This window comes from Melanaphis sacchari, unplaced genomic scaffold (assembly GCF_002803265.2).
Source record: "Melanaphis sacchari strain LSU unplaced genomic scaffold, SCAv2.0 Contig8_pilon_pilon, whole genome shotgun sequence".
NCBI lineage: Eukaryota > Metazoa > Arthropoda > Insecta > Hemiptera > Aphididae > Melanaphis > Melanaphis sacchari.
Window position 1 is genome coordinate 343,099 of NW_020271635.1, and position 21,245 is coordinate 364,343.

The 21,245-nt window shown below is 23.1% G+C and overlaps 1 protein-coding gene across 3 annotated transcripts in view; it reads right to left on the reverse strand.

The window, feature by feature from the left end:
• Positions 1 to 21,245, reverse strand: part of LOC112602673 (inositol-trisphosphate 3-kinase homolog) — a 71,973-nt gene that overhangs the window by 49,185 nt on the left and 1,543 nt on the right. The window contains exons 1-2 of one of the 3 annotated variants that reach the window (XM_025350875.1): positions 16,899 to 17,067; positions 8,169 to 8,313 (exon numbers count right to left, since the gene is read on the reverse strand). The exons of 1 other annotated variant lie outside the window; for it this stretch is intronic. In XM_025350875.1, the coding sequence (XP_025206660.1) occupies positions 8,169 to 8,291 (123 nt within the window). In that variant the 5' untranslated portion in view covers positions 8,292 to 8,313; positions 16,899 to 17,067. Of the gene's footprint in view, positions 1 to 8,168; positions 8,314 to 16,898; positions 17,068 to 21,245 lie in introns of those variants that run through there. One more of the 3 variants, XM_025350874.1, reaches the window with a different exon arrangement.

The window sequence follows — 21,245 nt, forward strand, 5'->3', positions numbered from 1 at the left end:
CAGAGACGATTTTACGAGTACTTTCGGAAAAGATCTATCCTTTATTTCCACAACACCCATACATTTTCAACCGATTATGCCGACTATTTTTATAAAAACGCTAATTTTAAATTTTTCGCACATTATCATATATTAACAGAACACTGAACAAAGCGAGAAAAATGTCAAGTATCCAACATGCTCTCCATTCATTTGAATGCGTTTGTTATAACTATTATCAGAATCTTTTTTTTTTAACAAATCTTGCTTGTTGGTCACACAACGAGATCTTGTGTATTCTTATTAATTTATTTATTGTATAGGTATAATGTATATACGTACATACAAACGGTAGTTTCCGCGTTTGAACATAATTTTCCTGTTTAGCCAATGGCATACCTAGTTTAATATTATACTTAATTTTTATTTGTCGTACCTACGGCTTTATACGTCATGTTTAAGTACGCGATTTAACTTACTGATCTAAAAACCTCGATAGAAAAACAAGGAAATCAAAAGAAGGATATCTTTTTGGATTTAATATTAATGCATAATATATCTATATTCTATATACTATATATATTGTTATTGTTAATATATATTTGTATATGTTTGTGTGTGTATATAAAGCTCTTTTAACAGTTTTCTTCATAAATTAAAATTCTTTTCATTTGTTTACCTTACTAGTAGTTAATCTTGTAAAATGTTATAATTTTTTCCATTCATAAGACAATTTATTATTTTATTACATCACCTTGGATATTTACTGCTAAATAATACTATTTTTTATTACGTAGGTAGCTTATAATCATATTTTTTTATACTAGCAACAGCTATTAAAAAAAGGCGAGTTAATTATTTAAAAAAATAATTAAATGATAATAAAATTGAGAACGATAATCATTTTTTCACACGATATCGAACAATTAAGCTTATGTTTACATCGAAAAATCAACAAATTATATAATGTACGTAAATTATTACATCGTTTAAAACATTAATATAATTGTTATATTATTAAAAATGCTACTATGGTACATCGAATGGTTATTAACATTTATCAACTATAATTTAACAATTATCAAAAGAATAAAAATAGATTACAAAGAACAAAAAACATATGATTAATTACTAATGAGAAACATTATTAAAAAAGCCCATGTTGTTTTAATTCACATAAATTAATTTTCTATAAAATGTAAAAAAAAAGGTTAAACTACCAGAGAACTCCATTAAGTAAAATCATTTTATTTTAATTTCTCAACATAAACTTTATAATGACGTAGGAAAACTATATTATTTCATCACAATTTAATGGAAACATTCTTATCGATAGATTTTGAATTTAAATTTATTGAAAACTGATACAGACTCACTAATTACTAGAAAAACTGCAGTACAATAATGCATAGATATAATTTTCCAAAATAAGTGTTAATAGGGTTAAATAACATATTCCAATGTACGTACTACAAAGCAGCGATAGTCGGGCCGAAAACAATTAATCAATACATATATGTATATATATACATTATGTATAAGTACATATATATGAATACATAAGTTTAAAAATACTTTACAAACAAAATAATATAATTAAATATTTTAAATAGAATTATCTACAAATATACAAGACTTTTACGTTCATTAATCCTTAAATAATTTTTTATATGTTAAATAATGTATGGTACTGTAAAATACAATTGAGGACAATTATCACTAAATAAATAAATGAGTTTTTGATTCTACAAATATATTTATTGTGTGCATTTAAACATGATATACAATATCATAATTTATAACATTTAAATTTTCTTTTCTTCAATTATTGCATAGGGACATAGTGTTATATCACTTATATCTTATAACTAATCACACATAATTAGTGCTCTCTTAAAGTGAAGAGCACTATCTAAAATAAAGTAAATATTGGAAAATGAGTTTTTCTTATTTTTGAACTTTTTTGCTTGTTGATAATATAATACAATAACATCAAAATATACATATATTTTTAAATCAAGTTATACAATATCTAGTTAAAGTAGATATACTGCGTTTTTTCAAGAATATAATATTTAATGTTTATTGCCTACTTATTAAACACATATTAACTAGTATAATTCAGAAGGCGATATTTTGGTAAGTACTTTATACCAAAAACTAAATTTGAGGGATCAAATTCTAATATATAAATTATGTATAAGTTCACTTTAAAATATAGAAAAAAACGATATTGGCCAATAAATAATAATTTACATGATAGTCTGTATAATTTATTAAACATTTTTAGTTATTTACTGCACTTGAGTTTAAGAGTACAAAACTACATGGCATACATTAAAAAATACAATAAATATTTTAGAATTGATTATAATCATCGACATTTTAAATGTGCGCCAACAGAGGACATTGCCATAAATTAAAATTTTTATTTTTCAACATATTTTGTAAGCTTGCACTATTGTACCTGCTACACGTAAAAAATGAAACTATCAATGCATAATTTTGCTGAAGTTAAAACATTATTATTGTTATATTTAAATAATTTAAAACCAAATTTACAAGACACATAAGCTCACGTGTAAGATTATCATAATTATAACTACATAGACTTGGGCACTCGATTAGACTTTGAAAACGTAGGTATACAATGTAAAAACACGCAAGTAATAATCTGAATTGCGATTTTTAAAAATAGTATGGTTGACTGGGAAGATTAGAAGAATACATGATTAATATTTATAGAACAACATTATAGGTGATTTAATGAAAACCCATGATTAAGGGAAACAAAAAAAAATAAATAATATTATCATACAATATTCTAATAACTCGATATCCAGAGATTTACACTATAAATTCTATTGAAAAAATATATTACTGTAAGAATGGTTAGTTAAAATCAACAAGTATTGAATACCAACGTGGAAATGAAATCGACACGTGTGAAAAAAAATATGTATGACTATGGATCGAATTGAACTATAAAATATTATAATATTATAAACAATAAATTGGTTGACAATAAAAAAAAAAACACACTAGAATCTCATAACATACTAAATTAATAATACGTTATACAGTGTGATTCACCAACATGCTTATCCCGACTTTTTTCATTTATAATAATGAATTTATTCAAAATTTTGATTTGAAAACTTAAAATATACTTAAAGACCAAATTTTCAAATCCTTAAGATTTGTTGTACAACTTAATGTAGGTATGTTATACGATGATACAAATATTTCTTTTTCAAATAAGAACTCCTTGTTTTTGAAAATGTTGATGTAAGTACTTAATTTAAACATTATTGTAGAAGTACTTTTTTAGTTATTAAAATGTTTATACTAAGAATAATAATCCTCAAAAAAGGTTTTACAAAAATAAAAAATATTAAAACAGAATATGTAATATTGGATATATTGTTTCTTATATGCCGCAAGAGATAGGACATCCAAGTAATACAAAAAAGTTCAAGAATTTTAAAATATAGTCTTTAAGCATATTTAAAAATATCAAAAATCAGATTTTGAATAACTGCATTCTTGGAGAAAAACGAATAAAAGCATGCTTGATATATCAGTAAATCCATTCTATATTTAAGTAATACCACTGCCGTCATACAAAACGCAATCGTTGAGCACACAGGGCTATAAGCAATAATATTATAATATTGTACCTATATATATATGAATATTATGAAACAATAAAGTACGAATATCACACATTTGCACGCACGTGCGTGATATAAGTAGCAATGGCATAAACGTCGTAACACATTTGCACTCAAACACACAACACACAAGTATACCCGCATACACACACGCACGCACGCAAATATGCCCCTCGACCGGTATTATATTATACACATCGCAACGACGGCCACAGGACAAACGGAAGGAGAAGGAGACTCCTATAGTGCTATGTCGACTGCATATGTCATTTAAGGTCACCATTGACGTCATTCGCCGAGAGTGTCTTTATAACAAATGTCTATATATTCCGCCGCCATAATATTGTTATTATTATGAACGTATAGACTATAGATAGTATACACCAACTATTACCTATATAAAAAATATATACATAATATATGATAATATACGATTGCCCGATATTAATTATTATTATTTTCGTTACATTAATATATTATAATATTATACAACGTGCGCGTAATGTTCATGTTAAATTGAATTATGATATTCAATATATATATATATATATATATATATATATATAATAATATTTATGTTTATTAGCATTAAACGAAATAAACTTCAGGTGGATACGACCCACGGCCAGCGGCATTGATACTTCTGAATGAGAAAAAACTCAATAAAAACTTCCAATATCCTATATAGTATATACAACTACAATATTACTACACTGTTATATACCTATAGCGTGCGCGTCATCGAAAATGTTTTTGCATGTGCAATAACTGGTATAGTAGGTATTATAATATAAGTAGACGACGCAGTAAAAATAAATTGTACGTAGTTTTCCAAAAAAACGTGTTTATACCGTCGGATCATTTATGCCCTGATCTACGTTTTATTATAATAGTTTTTAAATCATGATTGGTTTATTTTTATAAAACCTATCATAATAAATCAATAAACCATGCAGTGGCATAACCAAGGGGAGACAACTTGTAAAATACATAATATAGATAAGTTGATATAATTTTGTATTTGTTTTTTTATTTTTAAATTAGTTTTATTAAAAATAGTAGTTCAAAGTATTTTTGTTTACCTTATATTTTAACTTTGCCCCCCCCCCATTTTAAAATTTTGGCTATGCCACTAAAACCATATATTTATATATATGTATTATATATATGCATACATTACATGCTCTAACATAAGCGTCGGATGTAGTTGATATAAAGTTTGATCTCTGCCGCACGAATATGCGAACAACTGATAGCACTCCGTTATAAATTATAATCAATCGTTAGCCGTTAGTCGCAAACATTGTGTAGGTATATTATATTATGTGTCATATACCAGAGTATCTACTATCTATATATTATAATATTCGTATACCGTTAAGTTAAATAACTAATACACGATTTTATATGATACAGCATTTATTATAAACTCTCACGTGTTAAATTAAACAAAAAATATCGGCTCAAAGATTTGAAATTGGAAAATTTTACTATGTAATGCTATACCGGTATGATAAATCAGAGAATATATAGTTTTATAGAGGAAATATAGTTAGGTTATGCATAGTTTTAAATAGCCAAAGCACATAAATAATTCTATAGTTACAAAAGTACAAGAAGTAACTGATTTAAATAATTGTGAGTACATAAATGATTGCGATCAGTATCGAATGGAAATTGGAATCAATAATAGATATTAACAACTAATTATTAAAGGACTTAAATTACGTGTTCACACATGAAATAACACAGAAAATCTGGTATTATATGACATATGTATTGTAATAGTTTATATTGAACTATATAATTATTATAGAATAAACCCATAATTATGTATTTGATGTATTAAAACATAACTTTAGTCTTTAATAATCTATATCACAAAATCAAATTTTGTACGATTAATAAGACTTACTAAAAAATTGAGCTTGCATAGTCTGCTGTCGCCAGTCTCTACTGCAATTCATCTAATACGGCAGTATAGTTACTTATTGTATTCATTGAAAATGTGATTAATAATGTATTTGATAATATTATGTATATTATACAGTTTGACCCCATATACAATGTATTAAGTTAATATGAGGAAGGTACTTATCTACAAACGGCAAAGGAGGAGTGTAGTATCACTGTTATATATACGTATTATAGAGATTATACAACTTGCATCAAAATGCTAAAAGAAAAGTACCTGACATTTACAGTACTTATTTAAAACAAGCATGAATTAATATTTTTTTTATTATGTTTATAAAAAAACCTCCGGCAACGTAGTTATACAAACATATCGAACTACTTTAATATCGACATGCATGAGGTTGATGTCTGAACTGTCTGAAGTACCTAATAAAATCAGTAAAAAATCACAAACATTTTAAAAAGTACCTCACCTCACCCAGTCATTTATGCGGACGTAATACCCGATGCATAATATTTCATTAACCAATAATGATTATGTGTTAAACTGTTAACACTATAAGCGCCTGTGAAAAATTTATCAAGGAGGGACATAATAAAATCTAACACAAAAAAGTGCATTTTAATATTTTTTTTCTCTACTAACTATAAAATAAACGCAAAAAGCAAATTCAAAAAAAAAAAATTCAAAATTATATCAAGTCCAGGAAGGAGGTAAAATGCACTTACGGGCGCTCATGATTAATACCACTATACTCGTAGATTACTTAGCACAAAATCGATATTTGTTAGCAATAAAATTTTCCATGTACATGAAATATTCAGTTAGAATATAACTTTCGATATCTTAAGTAATTTAAACGTCATTTTAAATAAGGTATAATATAGGTATAATTACGAACATTTAAAATAAATGTTAACATGATGAAAAACGTTGTGTGATGTAAGTAGGTATGTAACAAACGCCGACATCTGTTTCATAATTCTAATAGTTAATAGACTCGTTTACAATTACTTAATAAAGTTAATTTTATTCACAGTCTTTAGGTAGTTAAATCATTTTTTTTATAATAATTCTTTAATTTAAGAAAAGAAAATGTATTTTTACTATTTAATATTCGGATATATTTTTTATACATCACTTTTTTAAATATTAATTAAATATGTTGAAGAAATATTGCAAAAGCAACCACAACAATGGTCCAGTTATTTCCAAAAATAACTTTTTTTTATACGTTAATGAACTATAAACAATCTTTTTAATATATAATATATGTATGGTCTTCTATGTAACTATTGATTAAAATCTATACTAATCATTGATCAATAAATTAAGATTAACCCAATTAAACAAAAAATGAAATAATCATTCATTTAATATAAAATTACTTTTGAAATCGAAATATATAATTTCAAATTATATAACTGTGTTTTTATAAGTCATTGATCGATAGTAAAAAAAATTTAGCTTAATTTGGCACTCAATTATAGCTTGCAAAAGTGAAGGTTCCAACGAAATTCAATTGACAGCTGACGTAACATCAAACTATAATATAGGGAATCAAAAAAGGTCACGCGTAACAGAGATATACTTAAAAGTTTCTACTGCAGTTAGAAGTTATATAATGTGAATATAAAAATACATAATATGATGAGATGAGTTACAACGCATAAATTATAAGGTTTATACAAATAACATCTTAGAGAATAGTGTTTCTATGATCAATAAGTCAAAATTCAATACAAACAATTAAAAAAATCACTTGAAATATATATATATATATAAAATGATACCTAACCTGTATGAAAAATAAATTAAATTTTATTTTTATTATATGATTTAATAATTAACTGTTGTGACGTTTCAAAAAAACATTCGTGTGTATAATATTGAAATAAAAATCCGAACCAATTCATAGGTACTAAAACCTATAGTGTAAACCGTACTCGTACTATATTATATCCTTTATAAATAAATATTAAAAAGACATCGCATACTATGTATTAGCAGAGGGGTCGTGGAAATATAAAATATATTATTCATGGATAATATTATACTACACACATATTAATAAATATAGACGGATAGATGCATAGCAGTATGCAATAAATAAGTACCTATAGGTATGAAATCCGACGATAATTAAAAAACTTATCATCAATGGTAGTAAAGAATGAACAAAAATAGTAAATAATAAAAGATAATAATAAAACGATAAATCAATCGTAGGTTATAATATTACCCACACGTTCTACTCTTGAACGATTTTAATATCATATTTTTACATTATAACAGATTAATATAATATGTCCTAAATATATACTTATAGCCGTTATAGACCGTATATAAAATATAGTATTTAATTATTATCGTATAGATAATGGTTATTTAATTGCGTACTGCAGTAATAAATCCATATAATCCGGATAAATTGTGTACACAAGCAGAAGATTATTATATTACTTTAAGACAACGGAATGAACCTATAATAACCCACATACGCTATAACACTTTATTATTATTTTTTTTTTATGTAAACATTTTACCGATTTAATTCCGTGCCGCATAAAAGGTTTAAATTATTTATTATTTTTTACCTGCTGGTGAAGAGCGATTTCGTCGCCGTCGCTTCCCGCACAGTTGTGTCGCTGGCGTTTCGTTTCGCAGAACCGCTGCCATTGTCGTCGGGGCCCCATGGTCACCAGGTTCCAAAAGCACATGGTACCATCTTTCTGCGCGTGTCTGTTATAAGGTTTTGACGTGTTATTGCAAGACAATATTGTTTATTATGTAAACGGGATTTATTGACACTATACGATTGATTATCATTTATTAGTCAATAGAATATCGATATTATATAAAATATATAAATCATAATTCATATCATCGTCATTCATTGGGTTTACTCAAAAACATTAATTCATAAAATGGTTATACAAAGCCACATAAAAGTTTAGAATACCACAAGAAAATAAATATGAAACAGAATTGTTATGTAAAAAATTGCATAACCGACTGTCAAAAATATCATGAAGACAAGTCAACATTTTTTTTTTTCGTGGAAAAGGATTAACATTTGATTAAAATAAGAAATAACGTAAAACTTATAAAAAAAATACGTCATTAAACAATATTATGGCAAATTGAAGACAGTTAAATATTTAGGTTTTACATTAAAAATAACACCACAAACGAAACATCAATGCGCAATAAATTCATTCAACATTTAATAAATGAAGTATAAATTAAAAAAATTGTCAAATAAGTAACGATATTGGTATACCTTGTCATTGAGTAAATCACTGTAATGAGTGCAATATTAAATCAAGAAATTCAAATATTTATGAATATCACAAAAAAATCCAATGCTAATATGAATATTTAGCGAACATTTAGCGATTCTACGATCGTTCTTTAGAACTACAGCAACAAAATAAAATAAAATTGATTTTGTTAAAAACTGGTTATACGTTAAATTTCCGTTTTTTACCATTTTTTCTCTTAATTATATTGAGAATTATTGAGGATTTTTATTTTCGACCTACCAAAAGTACACACTAGATTCAGTTTTTTACTAGAAACTACCCTCAAGGTATTAAAGTGTTTTATTTCTACTATAAAACGTGTAGGTATGTAGACATAAACAAAAATAAAAATAAATTAAAATTAAAGATAGGTATTTAAAGTTTAAGATGTTTAAAAAAACTACAAAAACAATGAAGTTCTAACAAAATATTCATACAATGAATTATTTTCCAATCCAAGACTTGAAAAACAGGATTTTTGTGTTTAAAACATGTTTTTATTTTTTATGGTAGGTACTTCAATATATTTTATAATGATAATAAGTTGTTAAGTTTAATTTTTTTAAGTAAAACGAAAATTTTTACACTTAGGTAAAATTTTTTTTCAATAAATGTAATTTCTAGGTAGCTTTTCAAGTATCTCTATATTTCTTTAAACTATAATATTGTTTAAAAACATCAAGAAAGTTATAACTTTACAGCAACCCATAGTATTTACAAAATTAAACAAGACCAACTAGGGAATAAACAAACTATTAACATGAAATTAAAAATTAGTTTTAAAGTTTTGTATACATTAACTTAAGTTTTTGTTCTTTGAAACTGAACTTATACTTTAAACAAGACAAAATAGGTAGATATTATTTTAAATATAATTATTTTAAAATATCAATTACTCATTAATTAGATAATTTTAATAATAATGAAACCGGTTTGGATAGTTAAAAATATTTTTTTATATTCTTTAAATATAATTATATAAAAATTTTATTAGTTACATGTTTCAAAATAATACCTAATACATGCACAATTATGCAATCACATATAATTGATTAACATTACCTTAATTTCATGATAAATTTAAAAAAAAAAATCAAATTTCATTATTGTAGTACATATATTATGTACTAGAACTATGCGTGTAATGTATACTTAATTATAACTTTTTTTTTAAATCTAAAAAGATTTTAGGTATAGTGTAAAATTATCTGATTCAAAGAACAAATATAATTATAATTCTATTGCAATTATTACGAAGGAAGGCATTACTCTTGTTCATATTAAAATATTCAGTATTAATGATTCCAAGAATAAATGAATTATATCCATAGTTAATTTCATGATTTAATTAATTAATCATTGAGTACTCAAGTTTAATATGAAAATCATGACATTGTCATTTATACCTATACAAAGATGTACTGTAAATAATTTATAATTCAAAACATTTCTTTTATTATTTTTTTTAATTGATAAAATTAAATTAAAAATAAATACAAATAAATAACTTACGACTAATTTATACTCGTAAAAAGGTGTTAAGTCAAAATAACAACCTTGAACTAAATATATAACAATAAAAATTAAGAAAATAGAATTTTATTATATATCATGTATAAATACGTGATTTTAGGGAATTTAGAATATTTTTTAATATTGCGAAGCACTTACAGGCTATAATAGTTATTAATAATTATAATAACTTTCCGATTTAGATTTTAAGTGGAATAATAACTATACTATTTTTACAATGTCATCATTATTTTATTGTTTTATTTTTATTATAAAAAAAAAAAAAACAAAAAAATCTGTACAAAAGTTTGATACAATATTAATAGTTTTAATCATAAATCGTATGAAAGACGAGCAGAAGTTTTTTTCTTTAGCAAAAAAAAATTTTTAGTATCTTTTTAGTGATAGACTATCACTGCTAGTCATTTCTAATAGAAAATAATATGATCTAGTTAATAATTTTGAGTGGTGGTGGAGGTGACAGGAAAGAAAAAAGGGGTAAAAGTGGATTTGTAATTTTTTGTTTAAATATCTATTTAAATTTTCAAAATATACTACAAATTACTTCATATTTTTTTCTTACTGCCTACTGGGATTAAATAAAAATGTAAGCATACCTTTATATTAATTTTACATCCATCACTGTAACTTATAGGTACTAAGTAAACTCCACTTTTCTAACTTTTTGGATTTTTTATTGCAATCAAAATAAAAATTTTTAGAAGTTTTACTTACTAAAATTTCGCTATATCAAACACAGCAAACTGCATTGTTTTTTCAGATAAATGTATCAAATAGTTACAATACTGAGTAAAGATAAACTAAATTAAAAATAACAATTAACGGTTATGTTTATGTATTATGTGGAAAATGTACATTTATCCATCTCATTTTTAACCAATAGGCTATAACTATTATTTTACTATAATACAGCTTTAGAACTTTAAAAATATTAAGTACACACTCAAACTTGGCTAACATTAAATAGAGTAGTACAATAACAATTTATTACACTTGGAAATATAGGTGCCAAAGCGTTTTTTCGATAAGAATATGCTGCAAATACGAAATTTAAACGCAACTCTGTATTTTACATTTTTAAACAATAAACGAGAACGAAAAACATATTATTATTCTGTATTTTCTATGTCAAGTCAGTACATGTTAAAATTCAAAATTTTAACTCAATTTTGAATGACCTTTTCACGTTAATTTTTATTATTATTCCATTTGTATTTAAGAATAAGATTTTATTTTATTATTCAAATTAAAAATTGGAATTATAATAAAATATACCTGATAAAAGATTAAAAATTCAAATTTTTTTATTGATATACAATATATATAAAATATGAAATTAAAAATATATTTGGTTAGATATCTTGAACCAATAGGGTGGGATACAACATAACAACGCCTACATAAAATACTAGATTATTTAATTTATGTAAGTACTAATATTTAGAAAAAACGACGATTCTGTGCATATTATTAAAGTATTTTTAAAATTACAATATATTTCGGTAGCTTTTCATACGCTTATTGTTACTTTAAACTTGTAGAATTTTTTCATACTAATTAACAAAGTGTCTTATAAAGCAAAAAATTAAACTATTACCAATATATTTCTTTAAACTACGAAATAATAATAAAACTTAATGAAATATAAAGATCTACTATCTAGTAAACTTTGTACAGTCCGGTAAAAATATACATTGCAGAACAGGAATACTATGTACATTGTACAGTCGTGTAAAAATGTAAGTTTCAAAACACAGAAATTTTGTACAATTATAAACATAATAATATATACGTATAATATAAACAAATATGAAATCGTGAAAAATTATACTAAAAATATTGTAAATTCGATCAAATTAAAACATTATTTAGCATCTAATAATATATTCATAAATATGCATACATTATAACGACAAACATTATTAAGTACAATGAACAAAGAAAAAATTTTATAAAATAAAAAATTCATGAAAAATAAAATTAATATGTACTATCAAAATTTATGTCAAATAAATTTTTTTTAAATTTATAAATTTTAAAACCACAGATATAGTATAAAATTTGCAAGATTGAATCTTAAATAATTGATTTGGAGTGTAAAATACTTAAATACTAAATAAGGAATAATGATATTAAATTCCATTGAACTTAATAACATTTTTAGAACAAAATGTTTCATGAATTATCTTAAAGCAATCGCGTTTGCATTTTTTACTACCAATTCTTAGTATCTATTTATAATTGTAGAACAAATTTTTTTTTCAAAATTATAAAATAACTTGAAATGCGAGATTTAAAGAATTTTAACGGATTCAATTGCAAATTTGTATTTTTAAACGATAAAATCAATTTGTCATACCACAATGGACAAATTGCTTTCAGCGTGGACACACCTTAATTTTTACTACCTGCAGTAAATCAGTAATAATAACAGCCAGTGGGTGCAGCATATAAGTTTGGTATAATCTCAGTAATAGTAATAGAATATAATTTTGTATTTTAAATCATGAGCAATGCAATAAATATTTTGGTTTTAAAATCGTGTAAGTATAACATACTTGGTATGTTTGTTTTTTTTTTTTGTATTCGATTAATTTTTATATGATAACATTTGTAGCTTTAATATTGAGCGTGATTTTTGGTTTTCACTAACGAAGACAAAAATAAAAAAATTCCAGTATTTTAAAAAGAAAAATATCTAACACTAATTATTGACCGATTCAATTTTGTTTTATTTTTTAATTTAAAAAGAAAATAACAATAGATACTTGATATTTTCATAAATTATTAATTACACCAGAATTTTTCTGATGTAATATAATTTTTTAAATAATTTTGTCTTTTATTTATCTGTAAATGGTATGTTATACAATTGAAATTTTCGTCCTCTTTTAGTTTCAACCAGGTTAGAAATCTAATATACAAAAGACATCTTAAAAATCGTTCTTACAGCAGTAATAACATTTTAAAAATTGATATAAATTTTTTTAAAGGATTGAATATTTAAACATAAAATAATAATTTTTTTTTTTTTGTTCAAAAATTAATAATTGTAAAAACTTAGACATTTTCACTATTATTTAATTGTTATTTTTTTACTAAAAAAATAAATATTTAGACCTAGTACTTTCATGACAGTAACTCACTTAATTATAAAGTACTTAACTCAAAATCTATGATACAGCTTGCATATAGCTTATTCTCCAGTACTCATTATTATTATTATACAAGCTAAGATAATTTATATTAATTTAAGATAATGAGATACGTAATATATAGTGTATACTTCCTATATAATATTAAGTCTTTTACACAACTATAAAAAGAGCCAAAAAAATTTTAAAACTATATCATGGCCGGCAAATACTACTTTAAATTATTGATGAAAATTTTAGGCCTCTAAAGTTATTTATAATTTAAATACAACAAATTAAGTACTAATATAAATTCAAATTATTACCATAAACTACCTTAAAACTGAAAATAAAAACATATTTATTGTTATTTGTTTACCGCTCCAAAATGTGATGAAAAAAGTCAAAAATAAAACTTAAATCATTGTAAAACCAATTTATTGATTGCACCGTTCAGAATCTAAAATGTATTAACTACTCTGTTGAACATCTAATTTTTTATAAATATTTTAAACTTAATTGTAAAAACATATTTAAAGTATGAACTTATGATTTTAAACGTTACATTATACAGTTAAAGTCTTTAATTTTTAGTACCTACTACCAAGGTATACATTAATATATATATACATTTATAATAGTTCATTGTATGTTAATAACTAAATAAATATATGTAAAAATATTTATCTTTGACTAAATTTTTTTTTTTAATTATCACCTTGGATTTACTTCAAGGTATAACTGGATATAAATGTCATAATGAAGAACAAAAAAGATTAATTTATTCACTATAGATATGAGAATATAATGAAAAAAAAATAGATATTTAAATACTATTATTACAGTAACTGGTAAACGATAATTAATAAATTAATGTAAAATAGATTGATAAAAAAAAAAACTATATAGTAATTTATAATCATTCGTTGATTAAAAAGTATGCCAAGAAACGTCAATTCCAGTCTCCTTTGTTTTAATAATAAATAATAATAATAAACATATTATAAATATGATGTTTCTATATGTAATACTTTATTTACATATGTTTATATGTTTATGAGTGAAACAACTAACAAGAGAGCTATATTGTATTAGCAATCGTTTTTATCACAAAAAAATTTAAATAAAATTAGCAAGTAACTATTTGCCTATTTATTTAAGCAAATAGAACTCATTTTAGTATAATTATATAATGGTAATAACTTATGATTAAATTTAAAATATGAATAAATGCATCAATTTATTCAACACAAGGTGATAATCAACCTTTTAAATTTGTTTAATATACATACTTTTTATATACTTTCAAATTAATTTAATTATTTATAAGTAAAAATCTATTTTACGTGAAATTTGACTAAAGCAAGCATATTTAAGAAAAGCTTGATACGTATTTTATTACACTCTCCCAGAGTCAATAGTATCTATATTTTAAAAATACATACATATTAAAATATTACATATGCACTCTTTTAATAATTGTACATGAATCAAAGAACCACTATTTCAAAATGGATAATAACAAAATTAAATAAGTAGAATAGGAAATTAATTTAATACACGTCAAATTTTTAGATATCTATAAAATGTATTAACAAATTTAAAATGTACATGATTAACTAAATTTAAATTATTAAGTTCATCATTTAATTCTTCTAAAATAACGAAATGGTTTATAACGTGTTTTTTTTTAAATTTTTTATAATTTGTGTATAAATTAAAATTTTACTTATTTAATGAAGTTTAATCTACTATCTTCTTCACTGTGTCAACGATGTACAATATATATATTCCACAATGGTCAGGAGTCTACCTTGAAATAATGTTTATTTAAGTAAACAAAAAACAGCAAACTAAAAGATAATACAAAATTTGTTCATGTTTTATAGCTTCTTCTCTATATAAAATAATATACAGGTAAGTACTTCTTAATATTTTAAATTCTATATGCATAAATATTAAAAGGATTATTAAATTGATTAAAGTAACAGTAATGTTTTTATAATTGATAATAAACCAAATGTTATATATAAATATTCCAGGCCAACAGGCAATTATAAAGTAAGATAGGTAATAGGTATTCAAAACTTTGTTAGACTTAAGCAGATGTCATTAAATTAAGAAAAAATTTACCAAAAATACCTAAAATTATGATTGAAAAACGTTTGCCTATATGTTCTCGGTAAATTCAAAATTTAAAAAAAATATAATTGATATCTACATTAAATTCTAAATTTGTAATCTATACATTGAAATTAATCAAAAGGTATTCAAAACAAATATGTATATTTGCAAATTAATAAATTGTACTATAAAACCATTATGTATCGTTGTAAAACCAATAAATATCTCTTAGACTATTTAGAAACATTTTAGTTTTAAATTAAAATAACTATAAAAGTCGTATTTCATAATTTATAGGTAGAAATAAATAATAAATAGACAAAAATAAAAAATAAAACAAGTAAAAATTATCTGCTTCAGAAAAATAATATAAAACATAACATCCTATTAATATTATTCTAATATTTATAATACTTATAAAAAGCACATTTTATTTTTTTAACTAGTTTTTAAATTCTTATGATGATTAAACAACAAAAAATAAACAGCTGTGAATAAGCACAATGTTAAATAAAATAATTTAAAAATTTAAAGTAAAAACAAATTTTATACTTATTGAAATACATAAGCCATTTTGAAAGTGCCTAATGAACTACATATTATTGATGAAAGTATTTATTTAACACGATAACACCTATTTTAAACTTAATTTAATCAAATAAACATTACACTATTAATAAAACCCAAAAATGTGGACATTATAATATATTTAAATGAGGATTTTTTTAAATCAATAATGGATATTATTCATAATTTGTAATGTATTTTCTATTCAAGGACAATAGTTTAAAGATTTACCTATGCTATATGTATAAATATGTGACTAAAATCATTGAGTACCTACTATAAATATAAAATGTGATATGTAATTATGAATAGAATAAATGTTTTAAGTTAAATACTTAAATATATTTTACTGAATGAAATAATCTATGTTAAGTGATTTTATCTGAACTGTATACATATGTAATTATATCAAATTTTATAGATTTCCATCGTAATTACCATTTTTAAACACCCAATGAGTATATGATTGAAAAATGTACATACAAATAAAAAATACAATATTTTTACGACGATTCGTATTGAATTTTATTAATAAATACAATTTTAATTTTAAAAGATTAACATTCAAGTGTAAACGTAAAATAAAAAAAAAATAACGATTAAACTGTTATTTTCATGAAATTAATCGCATTAATGTTTTAATATAAAATTTATTAGAACTCACCCAGCATTTTAAAACATAATAATAATATCCAAAATATCTCTAAACACAATAATGTTGATACTATTCACTAAAAACAATTTATAAAAAACTAAGTTTTTAATTATTTATTTATTTTTGTAAAAATTTGAAAAATAAAAAAAACAAAAGGGTTTTTGTTACACGATGGGCATATTTTAAACGATAATACACGATACACACGTATGGCTGTTCGCTATTAAACTGAGGTACTAACTATGACCAAAGACAGTTTAAAGGTGCGTTCAGTATAGAAAATAAAAAAATATTAAAAAAAAATATATATACATATGTAGGTCTATTGGTATGTACGAGTGTGTGTATGTGTGTATACATATGCTGTAGTATAATATGGACATACACTCGTATATAGGCACGCATTAAATTGGTCTTTTTTAATTTTCACCGGTAATTCTGTTTACATAAAGTCGTCGGAAAATTGACAAAATGTAACTACACACAGTCGCCCACGCACAAATACTATACTACTAACAATGTAATGTGTACGCATATTATATACATATAGGTAATATATAGGTACAAGCAATTTGTTAGTTGAAATTTAATATTTAGGTAAGCTCCAACATTTGTGTACTCAAGTGTGCGATCTTTACCACCGATAAAAAGTAATACCTGTGTACAATAATTGCTCAGCAGAACTAAAACACAATTCACATTTACCTCGAAAAACGTATATCGTTTGACGAAGCCTTCGTGTGAGTTGTGTTAGTGATAGTTTATATTGTTGAATATAATTTAGACATTTAAAAAAAAAAAAAAAACTCAATAAAGGTTATTATTATTTTACGAATCGAAAAATGAATATCAATGATTTGCACTGCATGTAACGCAGCTGACAAAATAATAGAGTAAGTACCAACTACCTACATATCTATCTAAAAAATAAAAGTTCCATTAGTAACATACATTCACTGTAGCAGTGTAGTCTGTAACGGGTGTAGAACAAAATGTAAATGACGGCAATGGTTAAAGTAGTCATCACAATAATTTTTATAAAAATAATTGTAAACTATGTGAATTAAAATATAATACATATAGGTTTTAATTATATACTACATATAAAAATACGACATGTATAGCAACAAATTTAGAAATAACCTAACCATGATACTATAGGTAACAGCTAACAGGTAGCTGGTGTAGGCGTGTAGCGATCAATAAACTCAACCATCTTATTAATATTATTAACGTCATTACATACGTTATTAATATAAACATAATAATAATATAATAATATTAAAATTTATATTGCTTAAAAATGGTAATTCATAGACTAATTTCCTTTCAATAATTAACTAATTTAAAAAAAATTAACACAATAAATATACTTGGCATTGAAAACAGATATTTTAATAGATATTTCAAAAGGTTATATTATTGATTTTATTAAGCAAAAGGGTCAATAATTTTAAGGTTTCTTTGTTTAAAAACAGTTATTTAAATATTTAACATTAAAGGTAAATTATATTTCAATATTATTATTTGTATTAGTTTTACAATCGTTTTAAAATGAACGGGATTGATTATAAATTTAGTATTCATTAGGTTAAGTATTCCACCTGTTAATAAAAACATAAAAAACAGGTTAGATTTTTTGACCAAGCCTAAACATTTGTATTAACTTTTCGAAAATAAATAGCTTAAAATTAAATTAAATATTTTTAATAACTCATTGTGTATCTACGTGGAAAATTATGTTTTAAAAAATAAGAACTGTTTCAACGAAAAACATTTTTAAATAATACCAAAAACAAAAATAAAAATATTTGAGAATAAACTGTTAGTAAAATATTGAATTGATTTTGCGTAAAAATTCCCGTTATTCCTTAGTTTTATTTTAATTTTAAATTGTTTTAAAAGTATTAGGATTTTTTTCTTTTAGCTTCGTTATTAAATATATTATACGAATATACTATGTCTACAATATTTTTGAATTGAAACCAAGAATGTTAAAATAAACGATATGTGATATGTAAATGTCCCGTCGAGTTTACAATTTATAAATTATGTTTTAATAAAATAATAAATAATATTAAATATTTACTAAATGAATAATAAGACCAGTTTTTTCTACAAACCAATCATCATAACAATTATTTATTTAATTATATTTTACATTCCTGAGGTATATCAAACAAAATTATACAGAAAATTATAATAAATGGCTGATTTAGACAAATTATTATTATCCATATTTCAAAGAAAAAAGTTCAAAAAACATTTAGTCGGTTTAAGAAAATATGAACTTAACATAGATTTCCAATAAATTATTAGATACTTATTTCAGTATATAATATGTGTCTGTAATACATTTATGTACTATTATACTCGTATATTATGTTAACCACCAAGGTAAAACATTAGCTAACAAAAACTAACAGATGCAATTATTTATATTATTAAATGTTTATAAAATATGTTTCGATATTGCTGTATCAGCATATATAGACAAAAAAATAAACTCTTGATAGACATTATTTCAAATAGATATTCGAAAAAAAATAATTGTTTAAAATTTAATAATAATTATGATAATACATTTTGAAATACCAAAACCATTTTATGTTTTCATCATAAAATATTACTATTTTTAAAAAATTACGCAAACAGAATATATTCATATAAAAATAAAAATATTTAAATGCTTTAATAAAATTAATAAAAAATGAAGAACATAAATATGCTTTAATCAACTTTTTAGGAAATTTAACAGTTAGACTTATATTATTTTTGACTAATAAGCTAGTTAAATTATTTTACAATCATAACAACTTTCAAAAAATATGTTCTTGCGCATTAATGCATTATTATTAAATAAACGAGCATAAAGCACACGTAAAATAAGACATGATCCCCATAAAAACTTATTTAAAATTGTTATACGTTTTTATTCAGAGTATAATTTTAGCATTATAATTTCTCTAATTGCTAAGTATACACTACGTTATGAACATAAATTTTTATTTTCCTCTAATCATACTTAAAAATAATTTACACGTATCTATTGTTTATAACTAAAATAAGAAAATAGAAAACATAGCAGTCCTTAACTTTAGACTGGTATATAACCAATTATCTATCTATATTCCATATATATTATAAAACCATAAATTTAATTCAAATATTTAATTATCTATAAATATAGATAGCAGTTTTTTTATTTAATAAATTATTTCTGTAAGTTTTTTTTTTGTGTATTCACAATAATATAGTTATCATTTCTTAACAAATGATCAAAAAATTATTTTAATTATTACGAAAATTAATACGATATAGTCTGTTAAATAGGAATAACTAATAGCCAACAAGTGTTGTCATATCAACAATAATTTAAAATAGCATCCAGACATTTTTAAATATAATATACATTTTCTGAGATATCTATTAAAGTGTTAAATAACTTAAATAATATAATATTTGTAACAAAATTATAGCTTCGATTGTATAATTCTTCGATACATTTTGTTATAGAATACGCTAAAAAATGTGTTTGATAATTATTATCAAAAACAATACGCACACAATAGACAAATCGTTCTGATCAATACAAATATTCTAAAAAAATTACCTACTAATTTATTATGTATTTGTTTTTCAAAAAACCCTCTCTATAGATATATATTATAATAGTTTCCTTTTCACGTTTTTTTTTAGAAAATATTAACAATGTTTACATAAATAAGTCATTAAACTATAAATTTCTAAATTTATATAATATGCATGAATATTTGTCTTGATAAAAATGAGTATCCAGTAACTTATTAAAAAACCCCTATATTTAAATATTCAGTGTATTATAGCTACTTAATTATTTCAATAACAAATTGTAAATTAAATAATTTCAATACATAAAATATGTTATGATTGTTATGTATATGTATTTAAATACAGCACTGGAAAACATTCTTCTCCTCTTTGTATCTTTATATACAGGTAATATACACACGAGATGACATACCTACTAAGGAAAACATTTTTTTTTACTCAACTTAGAACTTAAAACAGTTGAAACATGTAAACAAAATCACCAAGGCAACAATATGGGCAAAATGTATAACACAGTTATAGTAATTGATAATTTTAAGTACCTATGTAAATGTAAATATGTAGACACTATGAATTTTGTCCATGGCAATAGTACACATTTACCTACTTATGTTTAATATACCTAAAATAAAAAATTGGATAAATATAGTTCGAATTCAATATATAACTTGGTTGTTAATGAGTATTATATAAGTATTTTTACTCAAAATAGATTAAAAGAAAGTATTACAATTTTTTTTTTTTTGTATTTTTATTTTATATAGC